The sequence below is a fragment of the Pan troglodytes genome, chromosome 3 (assembly GCF_028858775.2).
Source record: "Pan troglodytes isolate AG18354 chromosome 3, NHGRI_mPanTro3-v2.0_pri, whole genome shotgun sequence".
In the NCBI taxonomy this organism is placed as follows: Eukaryota; Metazoa; Chordata; class Mammalia; order Primates; family Hominidae; genus Pan; species Pan troglodytes.
The window spans coordinates 41,577,008-41,600,239 of record NC_072401.2 but is presented as its reverse complement, the minus strand read 5'-3'; the positions used below and the strand labels follow the sequence as shown (position 1 = coordinate 41,600,239).

The 23,232-nt window shown below is 43.6% G+C and overlaps 1 protein-coding gene across 1 annotated transcript; it reads right to left on the bottom strand.

The window, feature by feature from the left end:
- Nucleotides 1-10,366: 10,366 nt before the first annotated feature.
- Nucleotides 10,367-21,863, bottom strand: UCHL1 (ubiquitin C-terminal hydrolase L1). The gene is made up of 9 exons (XM_517163.6): nt 21,767-21,863; nt 21,650-21,661; nt 21,039-21,167; nt 17,973-18,123; nt 16,980-17,065; nt 16,857-16,904; nt 15,491-15,557; nt 14,620-14,678; nt 10,367-10,808 (listed from the first exon to the last, which is right to left on the bottom strand). The coding sequence occupies exons 1-9, from the start codon at nt 21,797-21,799 to the stop codon at nt 10,722-10,724; spliced, it is 672 nt and encodes a 223-aa protein (XP_517163.2). The 5' UTR covers nt 21,800-21,863; the 3' UTR covers nt 10,367-10,721.
- Between the last annotated feature and the right edge of the window lie 1,369 nt (nt 21,864-23,232).

Sequence of the window (23,232 nt, the reverse complement as noted above, 5' to 3'; positions counted from 1 at the left end):
GCTCATGCCTGTAATCCCAGCACTTTGGGAGGCCGAGGAGGGTGGGTCACCTGAGGTCAGGAGTTCGAGACCAGCCTGGCCAACATGGTGAAACTCTGTCTCTACTAAAAATACAAAAATTAGCTGGGCATTGTGGCAGGCACCTGTAATCCCAGCTACACGGGAGCCTGAGGCAGGAGAATTGCTTGAAGCCGGGAGGCGGAGATTGTGGTGAGCCCAGATCGCACCACTGCACTCCAGCCTGGGCGTCAAGAGTGAAACTCCATCTCTAAATAAATAAATAAATAGGGAGATACTTAACATCAGATGGCTTTGGCTGTTGAAAGCACTACAAAGTCACCTTCATCACCAAAGACTAGTAACATTTTAGGGAATAAGTCAATTATACACAGACTATTGGCAAATCTGAGGTGTCAAATAAGAGGGCTTGTTGGAGAAGCAAGGTCCTCTGAGTCTCACAACCCCAGGAAGCACTCTGCCTTAACATGGAATACAAAGTGGACGGTACCCCCTGAGGTTGTGTGTTGCTGAGGGCCCAGGGAAAGGAGAAAAGACTATGGTATTAGATGCCACCTTCTAGAGGCCAGGCCCTTCCCAGACATCTTCACTGTGTCTATTTCAACATGAAACAAGGAAGATGTAGTAGAGCGTAATTCCTTTGCCCAAAGTTACTGAGGTAGAAGCAGAGGTCAAAGACAGGTTTGATGAACCCTAAAGCCTATGATATTGACTACCAACGTAGGATAGCTGCCCTTAGGTCCTGATATGGTTTGGCTCTGTGTCCCCACCCAAACCTCATCTTGAATTGTACTCCCATGATTCCCATGTGTTGTGGGAGGGACCCAGTGGAAGATAATTGAATCACAGGGGCAGTTTCCCCCATACTGTTCTTGTGGTAGTGAATAAGTCTCACAAGATCTGGTTTTATAAGGGGTTTCTGCTTTTGCTTCTTCCTCAGTCTCTCTTGCCTGCCACCATGTAAAAAGTGCCTTTCACCTTCCACCATGATTGTGAGACCTCGCCAGCCACATGGAACTGTGAGTCCATTAAACCTATTTTTCTTCCCAGTCTCAGGTATGTCTTTATCAGCAGCGTGAAAATGCACTAATACAGGTCCATAGCCTAAGTCCTGGTTTCCCTAGTGACTAGCTACAAGAACATGGGCACGTAACCTAATCTCTGTGCATTTCTTTAGTGAAACCAAAATTTATCTGCACCTCTGGGGTGGCAATCACCCACATACATGATCTATTGCATAACCTTCCATGGGGTGGCACACTAAGTTATGTTGGATTTTGAGAGCATTTAAATAAATATACTTCTCATATATGAAGTATAAAGTCTTCCAGCTATGTTTAGTGGTATAATTTACATTTCGGAGGCCAAAAACAATCTTTGTACCAGCGCTTATATGCAGGAAGGAGCCCTTTGTTCCTTTCCCCTAAGTCAACCTTCGAGGTGATTGTATAGAAGTCATGCTCCAAGTTAGAATTTAAAATTTAAAGGCAAGTAGAACCACCTGAATCACTGTGTATTTAGTTTTTACATAAATAGGATGTCAACAGAAGGGATCACTTTCTTTCAAGGAACCAAAATGCCCTTCATATAAAAGTTGGGGCCAGGTACGGTGGCTCACGTCTGTAATCCCAGCACTTTGGGAGGCTGAGGTGGGCGGATCACTTGAGGTCAGTAGTTTGAGACCAGCCTAGTCAACACGGCAAAACCCCTGTCTACTAAAAATACAAAAAAAAAAAGAAAAAAAATTAGCCAGGCGTGGTGGCAGGTGCCTGTAATCCCAGCTACTCAGGAGGCTGAGGCAGAAGAATTGCTTGAACCCGGGAGATGGAGTTTTCAGTGAGCCAAGATAGCACCACTGCACTCCAGCCTGGGTGACAGAGTGAGACACCATCTCAAAAAAAAAAAAAAAAAAAAAGTTGGAATTGGGCCAGGTGTGGTGGCTCATGCCAGTAATCCTAGTACTTTGGGAGGCTGAGGCAGGTGGATCACTTGAGCTCATGAGTTCAAGACTGGCCTGGGCAACAGGGCAAAACCCATCTCTACTAAAAATACAAAATCAGCTGGGTGTGGTGGCACGTGCCTGTAGTCCCAGCTACTAGCGGGGGCTGAAGTGGGAGAATCACTTGAGCCCGGGATTTGGAGGTCGCAGTGAGCCGAGATCTCACCACTGCACTCCAGCAGGAGTGACAGAGTGAGAACCTGTCTCAAAAAAAAAAGTTGGGGATGGCCAAATAGGAACAGCTCCAGTCTACAGCTCCCAGCATGAGCGATGCCGAAGACGGGTGATTTCTGCATTTCCAACTGAGGTACCAGGTTCATCTCACTGGGGAGTGCCAGACAGTGGGTGCAGGACAGTGGGTGCAGCGCACCATGCGTGAGCCAAAGCAGGGCGAGGCATCGCCTCACCCAGGAAGTGCAAGGAGTCAGGGAATTCCCTTTCCTAGTCAAAGAAAGGGGTGACAGACGGCACCTGGAAAATCGGGTCACTCCCACCCTAACACTGCGCTTTTCCAATGGGCTTAACAAAGGGCACACCAGGAGATTATATCCCGCACCTGGCTCGGAGGGTCCTACACCCACAGAGCCTCACTCATCGCTAGCACAGCAGTCTGAGATCAAACTGCAAGGCGGCAGCGAGGCTGGGGGAGGGGCACCCGCCATTGCCGTGGCTTGAGTAGGTAAAAAAAGCGGCCGGGAAGCTCGAACTGGGTGGAGCCCACCACAGCTCAAGGAGGCCTGCCTGCCTTTGTAGGCTCCACCTCTGGGGGCAGGGCACAGACAAACAAAAGGCAGCAGTAACCTCTGCAGACTTAAATGTCCCTGTCTGACAGCTTTGAAGAGAGTAGTGGTTCTCCCAGCACGCAGCTTGATCTAAGAACGGGCAGACTGCCTCCTCAAGTGGGTCCCTGACCCCCGAGTAGCCTAACTGGGAGGCACCCCCCAGTAGGGGCAGACTGACACCTCACATGGCTGGGTACTCCTCTGAGACAAAACTTCCAGAGGAACGATCAGGCAGCAGCATTTGCAGTTCATCAATATCCGTGGTTCTGCAGCCACTGCTGCTGATACCCAGGCAAACAGGGTCTGGAGTGGACCTCCAGCAAACTCCAACAGACCTGCAGCTGAGGGTCCTGACTGTTAGAATGAAAACCAACAAACAGAAAGGACATCCACACCAAAAACCCATCTGTACGCCACCATCATCAAAGACCAAAGGTAGATAATACCACAAAGATGGGGAAAAAACAGAGCAGAAAAACCGGAAACTCTAAAAATCAGAGCGCCTCTTCTCCTCCAAAGGAACGCAGCTCCTCACCAGCAACAGAACAAAGCTGGACGGAGAATGACTTTGATGAGTTGAGAGAAGAAGGCTTCAGAAGATCAAACTACTCCAAGGTAAAGGAGGAAGTTCGAACCAATGGCAAAGAAGTTAAAAACCTTGAAAAAAATTAGACAAATGGCTAACTAGAATAACCAATACAGAGAAGTCCTTAAAGGACCTGATGGAGCTGAAAACCACAGCACGAGAACTACGTGACTAATGCACAAGCCTCAGTAGCCGATGCGATCAACTGGAAGAAAGGGTACCAGCGATGGAAGACGAAATGAATGAAATGAAATGAGAAGAGAAGTTTAGAGAAAAAAGAATAAAAAGAAACGAACAAAGCCTCCAGGAAATATGGGACTATGTGAAAAGACCAAATCTACGTCTGATTGGTGTATCTGAAAGTGATGGGGAGAATGGAACCAAGTTGGAAAACACTCTGCAGGATATTATCCAGGAGAACTTCCCCAATCTAGCAAGGCAGGCCAACATTCAAATTCAGGAAATTCAGAGAACGCCACAAAGATACTCCTCGAGAAGAGCAATTCCAAGACACATAATTGTCAGATTCACCAAAGTTAAAATGAAGGAAAAAATGTTAAGGGCAGCCAGAGAGAAAGGTTGGGTTACCCACAAAGGGAAGCCCATCAGACTAACAGCTGATCTCTCAGCAGAAACTCGACAAGCCAGAAGAGAGTGGGGGCCAATATTCAACATTCTTAAAGAAAAGAATTTTCAACCCAGAATTTCATATCCAGCCAAACTAAGCTTCATAAGTGAAGGAGAAATAAAATCCTTTACAGACAAGCAAATGCTGAGAGATTTTGTCACCACCAGGCCTGCCCTAAAAGAGCTCCTGAAGGAAGCACTAAACATGGAAAGGAACAACCAGTACCAGCCACTGCAAAAACATGCCAAATTGTAAAGACCATCAAGGCTAGGAAGAAACTGCACCAACTAACAAGCAAAATAACCAGCTAACATCATAATGACAGGATCAAACTCACACATAACAATATTAACCTTAAATGTAAATGGGCTAAATGCTCCTATTAAAAGACACAGACTGGCAAATTGGATAAAGAGTCAAGACCCATCAGTGTGCTGTATTCAGGAAACCCATCTCACGTGCAGAGACACACATAGGCTCAGAATAAAGGGATGGAGGAAGATCTACCAAGCAAATGGAAAACAAAAAAGGCAGGGGTTGCAATCCTAGTCTCAGATAAAACAGACTTTAAACCAACAAAGATCAAAAGAGACAAAGAAGGCCATTACATAATGGTAAAGGGATCAATTCAACAAGAACAGCTAACTATCCTAAATATATATGCACCCAATACAGGAGCACCCAGATTCATAAAGCAAGTCCTGAGTGACCTACAAAGAGACTTAGACTCCCACACAATAATAATGGGAGATTTTAACACCCCACTGTCAACATTAGACAGATCAACGAGACAGAAAGTTAACAAGGATATCCAGGAATTGAACTCAGCTCTGCACCAAGCAGACCTAATAGACATCTACAGAACTCTCCACCTCAAATCAACAGAATATACATTCTTTTCAGCACCACACCACACCTATTCCAAAATTGACCACACAGTTGGAAGTAAAGCACTCCTCAGCAAATGTAAAAGAACAGAAATTACAACAAACTGTCTCTCAGACCACAGTGCAATCAAACTAGAACTCAGGATTAAAAAACTCACTCAAAACCACTCAACTACATGGAAACTGAACAACCTGCTCCTGAATGACTACTGGGTACATAATGAAATGAAGGCAGAAGTAAAGATGTTCTTTGAAACCAATGAGAACAAAGACACAACATACCAGAATCTCTGGGACACATTCAAAGCAGTGTGTAGAGGGAAATTTATAGCACTAAATGCCCACAAGAGAAAGCAGGAAAGATCTAAAATCGACACCCTAACATCACAATTAAAAGAACTAGAGAAGCAAGAGCAAACACATTCAAAAGCTAGCAGAAGGCAAGAAATAACTAAGATCAGAGCAGAACTGAAGGAAATAGAGACACAAAAAACCCTTCAAAAAATCAATGAATCCAGGAGCTGGTTTTTTGAAAAGATCCACAAAATTGATAGACCACTAGCAAGACTAATAAAGAAGAAAAGAGAGAAGAATCAAATAGACGCAATAAAAAATGACAAAGGGGACATCACCACCGATCCCACTACCATCAGAGAATACTATAAACACCTCTACGCAAATAAACTGGAAAATCTAGAAGAAATGGATAAATTCCTCGACACATACACCCTCCCAAGACTAAACCAGGAAGAAGTTGAATCTCTGAATACACCAATAACAGGCTCTGAAATTGAGGCAATAATTAATAGCTTACCAACCAAAAAAACTCCAGGACCAGATGGATTCACAGCCGAATTCTACCAGAGGTACAATGAGGAGCTGATACCATTCCTTCTGAAACTATTCCAATCAATAGAAAAAGAGGGAATCCTCCCTAACTCATTTTATGAGGCCAGCATCATCCTGATACCAAAGCCGGGCAGAGACACAACCAAAAAAGAGAATTTTAGACCAATATCCTTGATGAACATTGATGCAAAAATCCTCAAGAAAATACTGGTAAACTGAATCCAGCAGCACATCAAAAAGCTTACCCACCATGATCAAGTGGGCTTCATCCCTGGGACGCAAGGCTGGTTCAACATACGAAAATCAATAAACGTAATCCAGCATATAAACAGAACCAAAGACAAAAACCACATGATTATCTCAATAGATGCAGAAAAGGCCTTTGACAAAATTCAACAACCCTTCATGCTAAAAACTCTCAATAAATTAGGTATTGATGAGACGTATCTCAAAATAATAAGAGCTATCTATGACAAACCCACAGCCAATATCATACTGAAAGGGCAAAAACTGGAAGCATTCCCTTTGAAAACTGGCAAAAGACAGGGATGCCCTCTCTTACCACTCCTGTTCAACTTAGTGTTGGAAGCTCTGGCCAGGGCAATCAGGCAAGAGAAAGAAATAAAGGGTATTCAATTAGGAAAAGAGGAAGTCAAATTGTCCCTGTTTGCAGATGACATGATTGTATATCTAGAAAACCCCATTGTCTCAGCCCAAAATCTCCTTAAGCTGATAAGCAACTTCAGCAAAGTCCCAGGATAGAAAATCAATGTGCAAAAATCACAAGCATTCTTATACACCAATAACAGACAAACAGAGAGCCAAATCGTGAGTGAACTCCCATTCACAATTGCTTCAAAGAGAATAAAATACCTAGGAATCCAACTTACAAGGGATGTGAAGGACCTCTTCAAGGAGAACTACAAACCACTGCTCAATGAAATAAAAGAGGATACAAACAAATGGAAGAGCATTCCATGCTCATGGGTAGGAAGAATCAATATCATGAAAATGGCCATACTGCCCAAGGTAATTTATAGATTCAATGCCATCCCCATCAAGCTACCAATGACTTTCTTCACAGAATTGGAAAAAACTACTTTAAAGTTCATATGGAATGAAAAAAGAGCCCGCATCACCAAGTCAATCCTAAGCCAAAAGAACAAAGCTGGAGGCATCATGCTACCTGACTTCAAACTATACTACAAGGCTACAGTAACCAAAACAGCATGGTACTGGTACCAAAACAGAGATATAGACCAATGGAACAGAACAGAGCCCTCAGAAATAATGCCGCATATCTACAACTATCTGATCTTTGACAAACCTGAGAAAAACAAGCAATGGGGAAAGCATTCCCTATTTAATAAATGGTGCTGGGAAAACGGGCTAGCCATAAGTAGAAAGCTGAAACTGGATCCCTTCCTTACACTTTATACAAAAATTAATTCAAGATGGATTAAAGACTTACATGTTAGACTTAAAACCATAAAAACCCTAGAAGAAAACCTAGGCAATACCATTCAGGACATAGGCATGGGCAAGGACTTCATGTGTAAAACACCAAAAGCAATGGCAACAAAAGCCAAAATTGACAAATGGGATCTAATTAAACTGAAGAGCTTCTGCACAGCAAAAGAAAATACCGTCAGAGTAAACAGGCAACCTACAGAATGGGAGAAAATTTTCGCAACCTACTCATCTGACAAAGGGCTAATATCCAGAATCTACAATGAACTCAAACAAATTTACAAGAAAAAAAAACAACCCCATCAAAAAGTGGGTGAAGGATATGAACAGACACTTCTCAAAAGAAGACATTTATGCAGCCAAAAAACACATGAAAAAATGCTCATCATCACTGGCCATCAGAGAAATGCAAATCAAAACCACAATGAGATACCATCTCACACCAGTTAGAATGGCAATCATTAAAAAGTCAGGAAACAACAGGTGCTGGAGAGGATGTGGAGAAATAGGAACACTATTACACTGTTGGTGGGACTGTAAACTAGTTCAACCATTGTGGAAGTCAGTGTGGCGATTCCTCAGGTATCTAGAACTAGAAATACCGTTTGACCCAGCCATCCCATTACTGGGTATATACCCAAAGGATTATAAATCATGCTGCTATAAAGACATGCACACGTATGTTTATTACGGCACTATTCACAATAGCAAAGACTTGGAACCAACCTAAATGTCCAACAATGATAGACTGGATTAAGAAAATGTGGCACATATACACCATGGAATACTATGCAGCCATAAAAAATGATGAGTTCATGTCCTTTGTGGGGACATGGATGAAGCTGGAAACCATCATTCTCAGCAAACTATCACAAGGACAAAAAACCAAACACCGCATGTTCTCACTCATAGGTGGGAACTGAACAATGAGAACACATGGACACAGGAAGGGGAACATCACACACCGGGGACTGTTGTGGGGTTGGGGGGAGGGGGGAGGGATAGCATTAGGAGATATAGCTAATGCTAAATGACAAGTTAATGGGTGCAGCACACCAACACGGCACATGTATACATATGTAACAAACCTGCATGTTGTGCACATGTACCCTAAAACTTAAAGTATAATAATTTAAAAAAAAAAGGAATTGCAGATAATTTGAATACATGAATAAATTTTCTGTAAATTATGCCCCCCTGCCAAAAAATAAAAGTTGGAATCAGGAATATTACCACCATAATCAGGGCTAAGAGAACTGTGAATAAGGCAGTTGAGACCCAAGTTATCTGGATTCCTGGCACCAGACAGGACAGAGCCCTTCTGTGAGGATCACAGTATAGGCAGGAAGCATTGGGTTTCTTCCCTGCTTCCCTCATTTTGTGTAACTGGAAGTGAACTGTTACATTCAACGTCCATTGTTGAGAACAGATGTCCTCCTTTAATATTGAATGAAAACCTATACATTACATAATAGTGTATCCTTATCTATAAAACAAGGGCACATTGATCTATAAAGTAAAGCTTAACAACAAATGCCAAAGACTTTCGCTTTTTTTAAAAAAAAAAAAACTAATTTCTAGACAGTAAGGAATTGCTAAGAAAAACAAAACATGCTACACTGATTGGGGTATGTCAAAGCAACATAGGAGCCAACTGAAAGAGCTCCCAACAACTAAAGCGGAACAATGTGGGCAACAGGTAGTACTGGATTATAACATAAATCCACAGTATATGATATGAGTTCATACTGATAAAAATGGTTACATAGGAGAAAAAAGACAACTCTCCCTTCCAAAAGAATTCCAAATAATTCATATAGATACTTGGCCCTCAAGGAGATAGAATATACACCTCCACTCCTTAAGTGTGGGGTTTGCATGGTGACTTCCTAGGAGTACAGCATGGAAAAGGCAGGGGGGGTGAGTTTACAGTGAAGTCTTTCAAACACGACCTCAGCCAGGTTAAGAGGTCAGAATCAGTGATAAATTATGCTTATGTACCCTTTATAGCATATGATGAAAACAACGCTTTGCCTCTGTGGTCTTCCTCCCCGAAACCTATAACCCTAGTCTAACATTAGACAAATCCCAATAGAGGGGCACCTTACAAAATACTTGATGGTACTCCTCCAATTTGTCAAGGTCATCCAAGGAGAAGAGAAGTCTGAGAAACTGACAAAGCCCAAAGGAGCCTGGTGAGACATGGCAACTAACAGTCATGTGGGATCCTGGATGGGATCCTGAAACAAAGGACATTAGGGAAAACAGCCAGGAAATCTAAACAAGCTATGGACTTAATAGCAGTGTATCGATATGTCAGTAACTGTGATGGTTAATATTGAGCATCAACTTGGATTGAAGGTATTGTACTTTTCCTGGGTGTCTGTGAGGGTGTTGCTAAAGGAGATTAACACTTGAGTCAGAGGACTGGGAAAGGCAGACCCACCCTCAATCTGCGTGGGCACAATCTAATCAGCGGCCAGTGTAGCCAGAATAAAAGCAGGCAAAAGAACATGGGAAGACTAGACTGGCCCAGTCTCCCACCTCCACCTTTCTCCTGTGCTGGATGTGTCCTCCCCTGGAACATCAGACTCCCAAGTTTTTCAGCTTTGGGACTCTTGAACCTTTGACTATAGAGTGAAGGCCGCACTATTGGTTTTCCTACTTTTGAGGTTTTGAGACTCGGGCTGGCTTCCTTGCTCCTCAGCTTGCAGAGGGCCTACCATGGGACTTTACCTTGTGATCGTGTGGGTCAACACTCCTTAATAAACGCCCCTTTATATATACATATATCCTATTAGTTCTGTCCTCTAGAAAACCCCGCTTAATACAATAGGGGAAACTGGGTGGTGGGTTTATGGGACTTCTACAATGTCCAGTATTTTCTTTTTGTCTTCAATATTTTTATAAGTCTAAAATTGTGCTACAAAATTTGCCTATTTAAAAATCTTTAAAAATTAGTTTCTACAGGTATACATAGGGAATACAAATGCAAAAAAAAATCCAAAGACACATCAAACCAATGCTTTTATGGTAATTCTTAGCAGCACTGTATGAGTTACTTATGTGGAAGACATTCATATATTACTACCAAAATAACCTGACATATTGAGGGGAGGGTAAAAGAAAATGAGAATCAGCTGTGGCTATCTTATCAGCAGAAAAGTTTTATTCCTTTTGAGGACAAACAATTAAACCACATCCAAGGTCTTAACTTACAGACAGAAACCAAAGTAGCCATTTAAAGCGTTAGATATCGGATACAAGACATACACTGGGGAGAATGCTTCACCATCTGAAGCTCACACCACAATGGCCCAGTGGACAGCTGTGCACTCTGCTTGTGCTTAAGTGCCTGGGTGTGGCTGAGGGGAAGGCGTGTCTGCAGAACAGAAGAACAGCTGTGTTTCACAAGTACTGAAGCATTTTAGACTGCATGGGGGGGTATATATTTTCATGTTGAAGGGAAGAGGGGAAATCAGCAAGTCCCTCCCACAGAGCATTAGGCTGCCTTGCAGAGAGCCACAGCAGAGAAGCGGACTTCTCCTTGCTCACGCTCGGTGAATTCTCTGCAGACCTTGGCAGCGTCCTGGAAAGGAGAAATGTCATTAAAATCCAAACAGCAAGAGCTCAAAATGAAAGTCACATAGGGAAAGGCTCCAAGGTCTATTAATGCTCAAAGTTCACCCTCATCAACTTTAATTCCATCATTAATTTGAAAACCAGGGCTTAAAGCAAAAAATCAGGTGATGGGAAAGACAAGGTTACATCATGGATTTGACTTATCACTTCCACCAAATGGTTTTGTGCTTCTCTCACTTTGTACCTGGTTTTGGAAAAGTTAAAAAAAAAAAAAACAAAAAAAACCCCAACAACAAAAACACAACTATGAACGTTATTTTCCTCAAATCTAAAGATTGGAAATTGATCTTTCTTCCATAAGGTGGCATAAGTGAAAAGTTGTAACTCAGAAATTCCTGGAATAAAGAAAATTGTCTTTCAAGTAAACATTTTAAAAAACAGCCTTAACGTGGCCGGGCGCGGTGGCTCACGCCTGTAATCCCAGCACTGTGGGAGGCTGAGGCAGGCGGATCACGAGGCTGGGAGATAGAGACCATCCTGGCTAACATGGTGAAACCCCGTCTCTACTAAAAATACAAAAAAAATTAGCCGGGCATGGTGGCGGGCATCTGCAGTCACAGCTACTCTGAGAGGCTGAGGCAGGAGAATGGCGTGAACCCAGGAGGCGGAGCTTGCAGTGAGGTGAGATCGCGCCACTACACTCCAGCCTGGGCGACAGAGCGAGACTCCGTCTCAGAAAACAAACAAACAAACAAACAAAAAAAAACAGCCTTAACTACCTGATATTCTAGGTACAGACAAGCAATGGAACCTTAGAGATTGATGGTGAAGTGACATGCGTTACTACTTCTAAGATCTAGATGACAAAGACTGGTAACAGGAAACTGATCCCAGTGTTATTTACCAACTTCTAGGATATAATTGTTTTGGGATCAAAAATATTACTCTGTTCAATCTGTAAAAAAGCCCAGTGGAAAGATAGCTCTGTAAACCATAGTATAAGACCCTGAAGGAGAAAAGGAATGCTCTATGATACAGAATGGTAATGAAACATCACTCCTAAAATTTAGAAATCACCAACTCAATGAGTTTGGGCCAGACACAGCTCAGGCCTGCAATCTCAGCACTTTGGGAAGCTGAGGCAAGCGGATGACTTGAGCTCAGGAGTTCAAGACCAGCCTGGGCAACATCTCTACTAAAAATTTAAAAATTAGCTGGGCATGGTGGTGTGCGCCTCTAGTCCTGGCTACTCAGAAGACTTAGGTGGGAGGATTGCTTGAGCAAGGACTTCAAGGCTACAGTAAGCCATGATTGCACCACTGCACTCCAGCCTGAATGACACAGCGAGACCCTTTCTCAAAAAAAGCAACCAAAGAGTATCTGGATTAACATCAACATTTTATCCTCTACCAAGTTTTTTAATATATCAGTATTCCAGACCTGTCTTCCCTGAATTGACCTTACTATAGGACATACAATATTGATTTCACTATTAAAGATGTACCTTTAAAGAGAACAACCATCTTCTATAGAGCTAACGTGCAGGGACCTAATTCATTCAAGCTTAAGATATTTGGGTTAAGTGCATGTATCTTCTAACCAGTTTAATAATTTAGTGTGACATTTAGACAACCTAAAACATCCTTAACCATATAGAACCAGCCTTACTTAGGGTAAGAATTTTAACTAAAATGCTGGTTTAATTTAGAAACTCTTTTAATTTTAAATAAGGTTCTAATTAGAAAAGTTAAAAAAAAAAAAAAGTTTTAGCCAGGTACTGTGGCGCACGCCTATAATCCCAGCACTCTGGGAAGCTGAGGCAGGAAGATCACTTGAGCCCAAGAGTTAAAGACCAGCCTGGGCAACATAGTGAGTCCCTCCCCGCCCCATCTGTATACAAAAATTTTACCTTCCCCACACCTTATAAATTCTACAAATGTGACACTTGTATCCTATGTGGGACACATTTTTATGGTATTAGTGCAGTGTTAGATGAGTTAGCATGTACCTTAAAAGCTTTACTAGGAAGGACCAGGGTCTCTTTCCTCCAAATGGATCAAAGACCAGAAATTCTGCCTGTTTTCTTATTCTCACCAAGTAAATTCTGACTCTCATGAAACCCCTCCATCCCATCCTGGCTCTCCAGGTCTATTCTTCATTCCATATTACTATTCCCACATACCTCTTGAATACCAAGAATTAGCTTTAACTGATCTCAGGTGTGTCTGACAGATGAGAGAACTCAACCTTCCCTATTAAGAGTGGCATAATGTGGTCCACTAGCATCTTAGGGCTATCAGGTCTGTGAAGTTCCAAAGAGAGGTCTTTTCTAAAGAAAGGTCATATTGGTATTGTACAATGGCTAAGAACACAGACTCTAGATGCGGACTAACTTTTCTTTTTTTCTTCTGAGACAGAGTCTTGCTCTGTTGCCCAGACTGGAGTACAGTGGTGCAATCTCGGCTCACTGCAACCTCCACCTCCCAGGTAACAAGTGATTCTTGTGCCTCAGCCTCCCAAGCAACTGGGACTACAGGAATGCACCACCAGGTCTGGCTAATTTTTATATTTTTAGTAGAGATGGGGTTTCACCATTTTGCCCAGGCTGGTCTTGAACTCCTGAGCTCAAGCAATCCTCCCGCGTCAGCCTCCCAAAGTGCTGGGATTATAGGCATGAGCCACTGCGCCTTGCCAGACTATCTAGGTTTGAATCACAGTTTGCCATGTAAGTCCTTGACCTCAGGCCTTAAACTCTTGAGTTTTGTCAGCTCTGAGATGGGGATAATACCTACCTCACTGTGTCATTAAAGGATTTCTATAATAGACGTAGATCACCTAGAACAGCACCTAAGAACAGGGGTCAGTAAACTGCAGCATGTGGGCCCAACCCAGCCTGTGCTGGTGGAAAACAGCTACATACATTCATTTAGAGAGTGTCTATGGGCTGCTGAGTTGTAACAGCAGAACTGAATACTTGCAACTGAGCCATATGCCATACAAAGCCTAAAATATTTTGTTTGGCTCTTTATAGAAAATGCTTGCTGAGTCCTGGTCTGCACACAGTAAGTTCTGCAAAGATTTTATGCTATTACTACTCAAATTAAGTATAGTTATATCTTAATAGCAGTTTGTATATTTTTCTTCAGCACAACAGTATTTTGTGTATCATAATTAAGCAATTTTCCTTTATAATAGCAAATTGATTCAACTCTAGAGGCTCATTTTTTAGTGAAGAGGCCTAGGGTCGTCTACCAACCTTTGTCCAGAATCACTTTTCTGTCCAGGATGGTTACAAAGTGATCCTCGATATTAACAGTTTTTGTCAGGTGGATTTTAAATCTGCTTCTTTTGTTCTTGTAACAGTAGACCATGTGGGAAGGAAAAAACTCCTAAATTTAACCACCTAACTAGAATCTATAGTACACTACCTCCAAGACTGACCCAAATCCCGTCATCTTAGAGGGATTATGAAAGGCTGCTGTTTTGTGAGTCTTTAGCTATGATGTAATCTGACGAGAGGACAATGGTCACCTTAATCCCACCAGGAAGCAAAGCAACAGCTTTCAGGCTAATTCTAACTGTAGACTAAAGACAACACATGAAACAGATTACTCAGGGTGTCTCTGAAGCCCTGTTTAAAACCACTCGCAATAAAATAAGGTAGATAGAGTTACTAAGAGGATCTTGCAGCCCTAAAGACTGCTATTAACCCAGGCAACTGATGCTGGCTATACTGGAAGAGTGTTAGCACTTTAGAATAGAAAATTTGGCCAAAGAATTGTGAGGCACATTAAGAAGAGATGCATTCCAAAGATGACCTTCAGCAGGGTGTCCTCTGAACTGGCGCCATGGTTCACCGGAAAAGGCATTCGTCCATCTGTAACAAAGAAGCCAGGCATGTCAATTTTCTCTGCATGTTTTCTGGCTACCGTGCTTACCTAGCCTAGATGGAAGTTTTAGATTCTTCCAAAAGCCACTGCCAAACCCACAGAAGGAAGCCTGGTTATGAAGCAAGAGGCTGCAAATGAGGTTCAAGTGTCCCTAGGCATCCATCCCAGGCAATTCTAGTCTACAATTGACAAGATCGCACAAGCTCAAGTCAGCTACCCTAATAGAGGAGCCTGTGCCCCAACCCTTGGAAAGGGCCACAGAACAAAAGTCAGATGCAGTCTCTGGGGTATAGGGAAGATGGAGGCGAGAGGAGGAGACGCCTGAGATTTTATCTGCCCTCCAACGACTGTAGATTGCCTTCACTATTCCTTTGCCTTTGTAAGCCTGTAGGTGGTATCTTGGCTTGAGACAAGAGTTACAAGTCTTTCTCCATTAATACAAAAGGAATGAATCTTACAAGGTGGGTCGTCTTTCTTGATGCCATAAACTAGTTAATAGAAATTATTCCAACATGTCCAGATTCTTTTTAGACAAGTAAGGTCATATTCAGGCACTGATCCTTTTTCAGACGTACTCTTTGCCCAGAAAGGATGATACTAGGGGATGCTAGTCAGTTGCCTGAGGAAGTTGCTCTGGGGATGATAAGGGGTTAAGTGCCCTCATGAGAATACTTTGTTATTGTGGCTTTATAAACAATGATATGCCAAGTGCCATAAAGTCACACAATATATCAAGAGAAATTCAGTCTGAAAGAACGCATGAAACTACACTGGGTTCCAAAAATGGAGTAAAACATACCAAGTTCATAGAGGTGGCCATCCACGTTGTTAAACAGAATAAAATGGAAATTCACCTTGTCATCTACCTAAAGAAAGTCAAGAAATTTTTGAAAATGAGTGTAAGCTGTATTTTAAAAATTATCTTGCAATTCAAGTGAAATGTGCTTGAACTGATTTTTAGAAATTATAGCTAATATTTAATGTATGTCTTACATTAAGCCCTATTCTAAGCCCACTAAGGTAAATATACTGTTAACTGTCAGAACAACTCTATGAGGATGCTATTACTACAGGATTTTTACTGAGGAGAAAATTGAGGCTTAGAGAGGCTAAGTATCTCAACCAAGGTCAATGCTAGAAAGTGGCAGCCAGTTGTAGTTATAAAGACACGAGATCTGGCTAGGCACGGTGGCTCACACCTGCAATACTAGCACTTTGGGAGGCTGAGGCAGGCAGATCACTTGAGCTCACAAGAGTTCAAGACCAGCCTGAACAACATGGTGAAACCCCATCTCTACAAAAAATATAAAAATTAGTAGGTGTGGTGGTGTGTACTTGTAATCCCAGCTACTCGGGAGGCTGAGATGAGAGAATTGCTGCAGTGAGCCAAGATCACACCACTGCATTCCAGCCTGGGAAATGGAGCCTGACCTTGTCAACTTTTTTTTTTTTTTTTTAAAAAAAAGGACACTGAGATCTGACTTAAATTTAGCAGCTGACTCAGAGGTTCTCATCAGATTATGGTATATTCAAGCCTTCTAGAACTTGTCCTTCGTTGTGCATTTCATTCTCCCCAACAGCCTGTGAAGATTATTTGAAATGCTCACTTACTAGGAGAGGTGTACACTCTATAAGACTCATTTGTTTCTGTTATTGAGACAGGGTCACCCAGACCGGAGTGCAGCGGCATGGTCTCAGCTCACTGCAACCTCTGCCTCTAGGGCTCAAGCAATTCTCCCACCTCAGCCTCCCAAGTGGCTGGGACTACAGACCTCGCTACTCTGTATTTTTTGTAGGGACGGGGTTTCACTATGTTGGCCAGGCTGGTCTCAAACTCCTGGGCTCAAGTGATTCACCCTCCTTGGCCTCCCAAATTGTTGGGATTACAGGCATGAGCCACTATGCCTGACCTATAAGACTCATTTGGATCTAAACAAAATACTGTCAATTTGAATTTACTCAAGACTTCAATGACCAATACAATTTCTGAAGAGCCTTTTTTATGAACAGGTCTAGTCAAAGCATTATTTGGGTAGAACTTTCTGGTGTCATTTGGCCTTGGGTGGATAACATTTGCTGTGTTCCAGTAAGAGATTCCTGCACAATTTCAGTAGAAACACAGATGGCACCCAGGCAGCCTGGCTCCGATTTGTATTTGCATTTACCCGACATTGGCCTTCCTGTGCCACGGCATCATGGGCTGCCTGTATGGCCTGCGGAAAAAAGAAAATAATTAGCACAAAAATCTCTAGAGTTATTTAAAGCCAATACTCTGAAAGTTCTCTTACCTCATTCTTTTCAAAGCATTTTGCTCTGTCTTCAGGGGACATTTTCTCTGTTTCAGAAAGAAACTGTTTCAGAACTGATCCATCCTCTTAAAAAAAAATGGATTTGTTAGTATAGGTAAAATAATACAAGTGGGTACATATTTATTGTTGACTTAAGCCTTTGCTGAACATGCTGAGCAACCTGAATCTTTAATACTGTGGATGAGCTGTACCTTTTCCCCCAGTCTCTTTTTCTAACCCCTCTCTATTCACTGCTTTCAGGCCAGAGAGGTCTCTCTGCTCTCCCAATATGCCAAGCTCTTTCTTGCCTCTGTTCCCTTCTACCCTGGACCCCTTTTTCCCTCCCACCTCACTCATCTCTCAAATCTCCTGTCACTTTTTCACAGCAATTCTTAATTTGTAAAACATATTTGAGATTTCTAGCACCATAAAAGCCGGGGCTGCCTTGTTTGCCTGCTGTATCTACAGCATCTAAGAATGTACAGTTAACATCTATTATACACATGACGCTATAATCATGTTCTAATAAAAATGCTTCCCAAACCAAGATTATTTTGGGGTAGAAAATTCAACTTTAGTAATTCGGTTATTCAGATAGAAAAATAAAGATCTTGAATAGAAATGTAAAGAAACAAAATAGTCCAGCACAGAGACATCTGACTGGCTAACCACTGACATAGGCTTATCCACACTGAGCATTAACAAAATGCTTAAGAGACACTAATCACAAACCTATAGCAATAACAATGTATATTTCAAAAGACCTCAATATGAACTTTCAGCTCTAAAATTTGTGAAATGGGACCATTTCAAAATTTGGAAGTGCTAGGAATCCTTTCTGAGGAGGACTGTGAGTCAGATTAAGTGTCTGACACCATCATTACAAAATGGTTTCAAAAGGTACAGCATCTCTGACCTCGGGAACACAGCTGTTTCTGAACTCCATGTTTCAAGTTCAAGCTTAGGATGGCTGGCCTCAAAACCCACACCTACCAAATCCCAGTTTATCTTGATTATTGGCCACTGCGTGAATAAGTCCGATTGTGCCACAGGAATTCCCAATGGTCTGCTTCATGAAGTACACTTTAGGACTAACTTCTTGTCCCTTCAGCTCTTCAATCTGCTTTTTCCTGAAGTTCTCATGCTGCGAATGTAAAAAGCGTTTTTACATCTCAGAATGAAAGTGCAAAGAACAGATGGCAGCACATGAGTTCTACCAACTAAATGGAAACACCAGTGGGATGTGTGACCAGAACCCCTGGTTCTAGATGTTGGCTGTCTCCCAGAAAAGGGCCCGTCTGTCTGCCTCCCACACCACCCACGCCAGCCAGTGGGGCTCTGAGAGGTTCGGAGACTCCACCCTGGTGCTGCAGTGCAGTGACTGCCTTGGATACTGCCCAAGGCTGTGTCTAGACACCACTGCAACCTTTCAGCCCAAAATGGTGTCATGAAGTCAGAAAACAAAGGAACCAATTCATTATTTTCTCCCTTTAACACTTAACAACTATTTCACATAGGCATCCTAAATCAAGCTTCAGTCAATTGAATGCCCAACAAGAGCACCAGCTGGTTTACATTTCATTATTCTTTAAAGTTCTACTTCTACTCGGCTTAAGTACACTTCGCTTCAAAAACAAAAACGGCCTTAACTGCTGAAAAGAGCAAGTGAAAGAAATTAACCATTACCTCCGCCCACTTTTTAAGGAAGAAAAGACAACTGATCTAGGGTATCGGGCTGTGATTTTACAAGAGGAAGATGTGACACTAGCTTGTCCTTGCCAGCTAAACAGTTTACTTTGAGGACAGACTGGCAATTTGAGGAGGAGTAGAGAGACTGGTAAATGAATCGGACTAGGAAACGGATTTCCTCAAAGCATCTGCTAGCTTTCTGTATAGTAATTTAGTAAGCCTATCTGGACTTTTCACTAACTAGCTTTAAAGACCTTAGAAGTTATGATTTCTTGAGCCAGGGTCAGTGGCTTGCGCCTATAATCCCAGCTACTAGGGAGGCTGAGGCAGGAGGATCACTTGAGCTCAGGAGTTTGAGACCTTGTCTCTAAAAAATAAAAATATAATAAATAAGTTAGGACTTCCCAGTTAAAGAGTAGGGTACTAACACTATAGAAACACTGATTTCCCATAACGAGCAAAACCAGACAGACCATCAGAAACATATTTCCAATTCTAGTAGCTTTGCATTTCTGTACATGAACTGAAGTTTAAGCTTGCTCTCTGGTACTAACAGAAGAGTAAGATCTCTTACCCCAGAAGATCAACTTAAACTCCAACTAGCAGAACTTTTTTGCTTCTATCTAACTGGATCCTCAACTTAGTATTCATTGACCAGTAAGTGTTTTTCATTTTCTAGGCTAATTAGATGAAATGTTAAAATGGGATAGCACCATCCTTTAGGGCTGCTTGAGCTCTTCCATGGAAATCATTCTGTAAATAGTCTACTAGCACTTAATGTTTCAGAAGTGGTCCATGTAGGGGGTCATAACATTCCCTTAGTCAAAAATTAAATGCCTTCCAAATTAACATTAGCATCTTTGGAGTCAACCTATAAAACCTCAACTTTTCTTTCAATCGGCTTCAGTGTTTTGTCCAGTAGGCATTCTGTGTAGCAGAATAGGCGCTCGATAAATCTGATAGGTTGAATTGAAACTAAAGGACAAAGTATCGAGCTCTTTCAAACATAACACAAACTAGAATGTTCTCTAAACAAGATTCAGCAAAAGGAGAACAGTCAGCTTTTAAAGGCAAACATGCTGCACCACTGCCTCCCAGAGGCCTTGCCTCTGAATGCTGCTCAAAACCTCCGAGTCATCATGGTTGCTCTAATAAAAAACCTCTGTGTGATGCTCAACTGGAGACAGGAGACTGATTTGGTCAACCAGGAAGCTAATTCGACTTCCAACAATTTGGCAGCTCCCTTTTAGCCCAAGTAAAAGACTTTAGCAATAAAAACATGTCAGTGAGATCATCTTATTAGCTGTAATAAGTGTTTTTACCCACAATACTTAGCTTACTTACTAGGAGGAAGGCTTGGAACTTCCCATACTCTTGATTTTGGCTACAGATGCTTCCAGAACACCCAGCCTTAGGACGGTGCTTCAGTTAACCTCACTCTTTAGAGTGATGCCCCAAGTTTTGCTAAAGCTAATTTCAGTCACTCCCACATCAGCGGTCAAGTGACAGCAATAGGAGATAAGACAATGCCATGCGCTAATGACTGGGATTCCATACATCACAAGACTGCAAATATCCTAGCTATCCTTTAAAAAAAAAAAAAAATCTGACGCTGTCTTTGAGATACATCTATCCATGCACACTTGTAGGAGGAAAATCATTTCAAGGGAAATGCAAAGGTGCTTTCAAAACTGAGCTAATAACCCCCTATTTCAGTTAGCTACAAGGTCAGAGATGAACGAGGATAAGTGAAGAGGAAGGAGGTTCCCACACAGAAACCATACACAAATGATTAAGCTTTAAGAAATACATTCAAGAGGCTAAAAACCAAGTGTGCAAGTGGTGGGAGTGGAGAAGTGAGAAGAACCCCTTAAGACCATCAGAAACCCAAGTAATGGAGGCGGAGAATTAGCGAACCTAATTGTTTCCCTGCGATTTAGGTCAGCCCTTCCCCCTCCATTCCTACAGCTAGGTGGGAGTCTGAGAAGCAAACAATGAGTTGACAGGTTATAGCCCTTAAAGGGAAACCAGCAGCCATTCCCCGGAACCGGAGGCTCGAAAAAGCCCAAGTTCGAGGGAACTCATGAGTAGGATGAATGATTTCCCTGGATAACGGGATAGATGGAACTGAGATACTGCCTCTCTTCCAAATTTAAGGCAATTGTGGACGGATGGGCAAGAAGGCGATAGGCACCGCTGGAACAGGAGCCCAGGGAGTAGGTACCACGAAAATGCAGGCTCCTCCCTTCCTTGTAGGCGCGCCCCGCATCACCTACAGGGGAGGGGGCGGGGCGGGGAGCCCCCAACTACTCAAGCTGGGGAGCGGCGTGCACTGCCGGCGGCCGGCGCATCCTGGGCCCCACGCCCTACCTGGGCCGTGAGGGGAAACAGCAGCAGCAGCGCGCAGGCAGGCGCTGGCACCGAGCCCAGAGACTCCTCTTCCAGCCCCAGCACGTCCACGAAGCGCCACTGGCCGGCGACCCCCAGCCGGGACAGCACCTGCGGAGAGGAGACAAGGCGGCCAGGCGCACGGGGACACGCGGGTCGCGGGCACCTGCCAGGGGGCGGGGCCAGGAGGCGCGCGCCCTCCGCGCCCGCACCCGAGCCTGGGAGGAGCCCCAGTCCCGCCCTGCCACCCCCACCCGGGCCGGCGCAATGACACAGCACAAAGCGCGGCCCACACGTGGCGCCCGCGAAGCCCGTGCAGCCGAGTCTGTGCTGCCCGCGCCACGCCCTCGGGAGCTCCGCCTGGCGCTCGCTCGCCACGGGGCGCAGCCCCCTCCGTCTCCCCGTGACCGGTTTCGTAGAGTCACCCGCTAAATGCAGGGGCCCAGGAAGGGCGCCCAGCCCACGCCCCAGCCCGGCCGTCTCCGGTGCGCGCAGCGGGCGGCTTAGTCCCTGCCAGCAGCCGGAACCGGTGGGCGCCCCCGCCTAGGCGCTCGCGGGGGAGGGGGCCAGAGACGGCGCGAGACGCCACTCACTTTGTTCAGCATCTGAAAGACAAATGCAAAGAAAAAGGCAAAACCGAACCGATCAGCGACTCGGCTCCCCCTCCCTCGGCCTCGCGCTCTCCGGGTAGCGGTGCACCTGGCGCTCACCTCGGGGTTGATCTCCATCGGCTTGAGCTGCATCTTCGCGGAACGCCCGGCAGAAATAGCCCAGGGAAGACGAAAAACAGCTAGCGGAGCCGCCCAGGCTGCAGCTATAAAGCGCCGGCCAGACGCACTGTGAGGCCTGTGCAGGGGGAGCAGGGGCAGAACCAAGCGAGGGGGAAACGGACGGTCGCGGCCAGATGGGTACGAACCCCCCGTGCGCAGCGCGGAGTGGTACGGCCGGGCCCCCAAACCTTGCAGTCTCACTCGCGGGTGAGATAATCTGGTGGTTGTGGAGACGGGATTTGTTGGTGGGTGTTCCTTGAGTGTATGGAGCAGTCCTTTTGATGGAGTCTTTAATTTTGGGCGAAGTTTCTGGAAACCCATCCTTTCACCATCCCAATTACTCTAAAGCTCGAGTCTCTGAAGCATTTGAGAAAAAGCACAAATTCAACAGGTATATATTTAATACGAATGAATGTAAATGTGTGCCCCCCGCCCCAAATCTCTCAGCAGTTTGCGTTTAACCTTAGACAATTCCTCCTCCATGTTAAGTCAGACCAGTACCGAGGTTCGTTTTTAAGTGACTACCTAGAATAAAACAGAATCTGGTAGATAACAGATACTGCATTAGGAATGCTGATGTAATGTGACTCCCGCGGAAGAAATGGTTGGTCCTGGGAGAGCAGTAGAAAGCTGGGGGATGTGAGGGTAATACAAGACACAAAGAAGGCAGGCGATTGGAGACTTGAGAAAACAGATCCAGGGAAAAGATGGGTATGATTTTGAGCGAGAGGCTGTAAAAGGAAAAGCATTTTTAAAAGAATGGGAAGCTTTGAAAAATAAAATGTCTGAGTTCACCGCAGAATACTCCCAATGAAGAAGAAAGGGAATGGCAACCAAGGAAACCACTGTTCTCTAATGATCTCAGGTGATCTCTAATGATCTCTAGTCAAAAGATGGAGAGAGAAAGCATATGCTGAAGAATGAATTTTAAAAGGGACCAAAATCTATAAGAATTGTGCCAGGAAAGCTAAGCTGCAGAACAAAGTGGGCTTGCAGAAATACTTAGGTAGCGAAGGAAGCAAGAAGGTTGAGTATTTTTAAAAAATAGGCTCCGAAGAGAATAATGATGATGGTAAAAGAATAGACCTTCTATTTAGGAAGTTGAGGTTAACAGATGACAGAGGGAAGGGAGGGAATCAACATTTTTTGAGTTATTGTTTTTGGGGATCCTTTGCATGTGTCTCTCATTTAATCCTTAGAGGAGCCGTGAAGAGACTCATATTAGTGCAATTTTACAGATCAGAATCCCAGGCCTAGAGAAGTTAATTTGCTTACGGTCACAATTGAAAAGTAAAACTGAGAGGTAAACCCTGCTAAACTGGGCTCCAAGAGCCCATTCTTTATCTAAGATTCCACAACATTCTACTTCTATTTTCTTTCTATTTTTGCCATTAGAAAATGACCTT

What these genes read in the sequence shown, in the direction of transcription:
- UCHL1 (XM_517163.6), bottom strand. Translation starts at nt 21,799, where the DNA reads ATGCAGCTCAAGCCGATGGAGATCAACCCCGAG. An exon ending in AATGCTTTGAAAAGAATGAG is followed by an intron (nt 16,905 to 16,979) that starts GTAAGAGAACTT and finishes TTTTTTCCGCAG; the next exon opens with GCCATACAGGCAGCCCATGA. An exon ending in CAGAGGACACCCTGCTGAAG is followed by an intron (nt 10,809 to 14,619) that starts GTCATCTTTGGA and finishes TCTCCTTTCCAG; the next exon opens with GACGCTGCCAAGGTCTGCAG.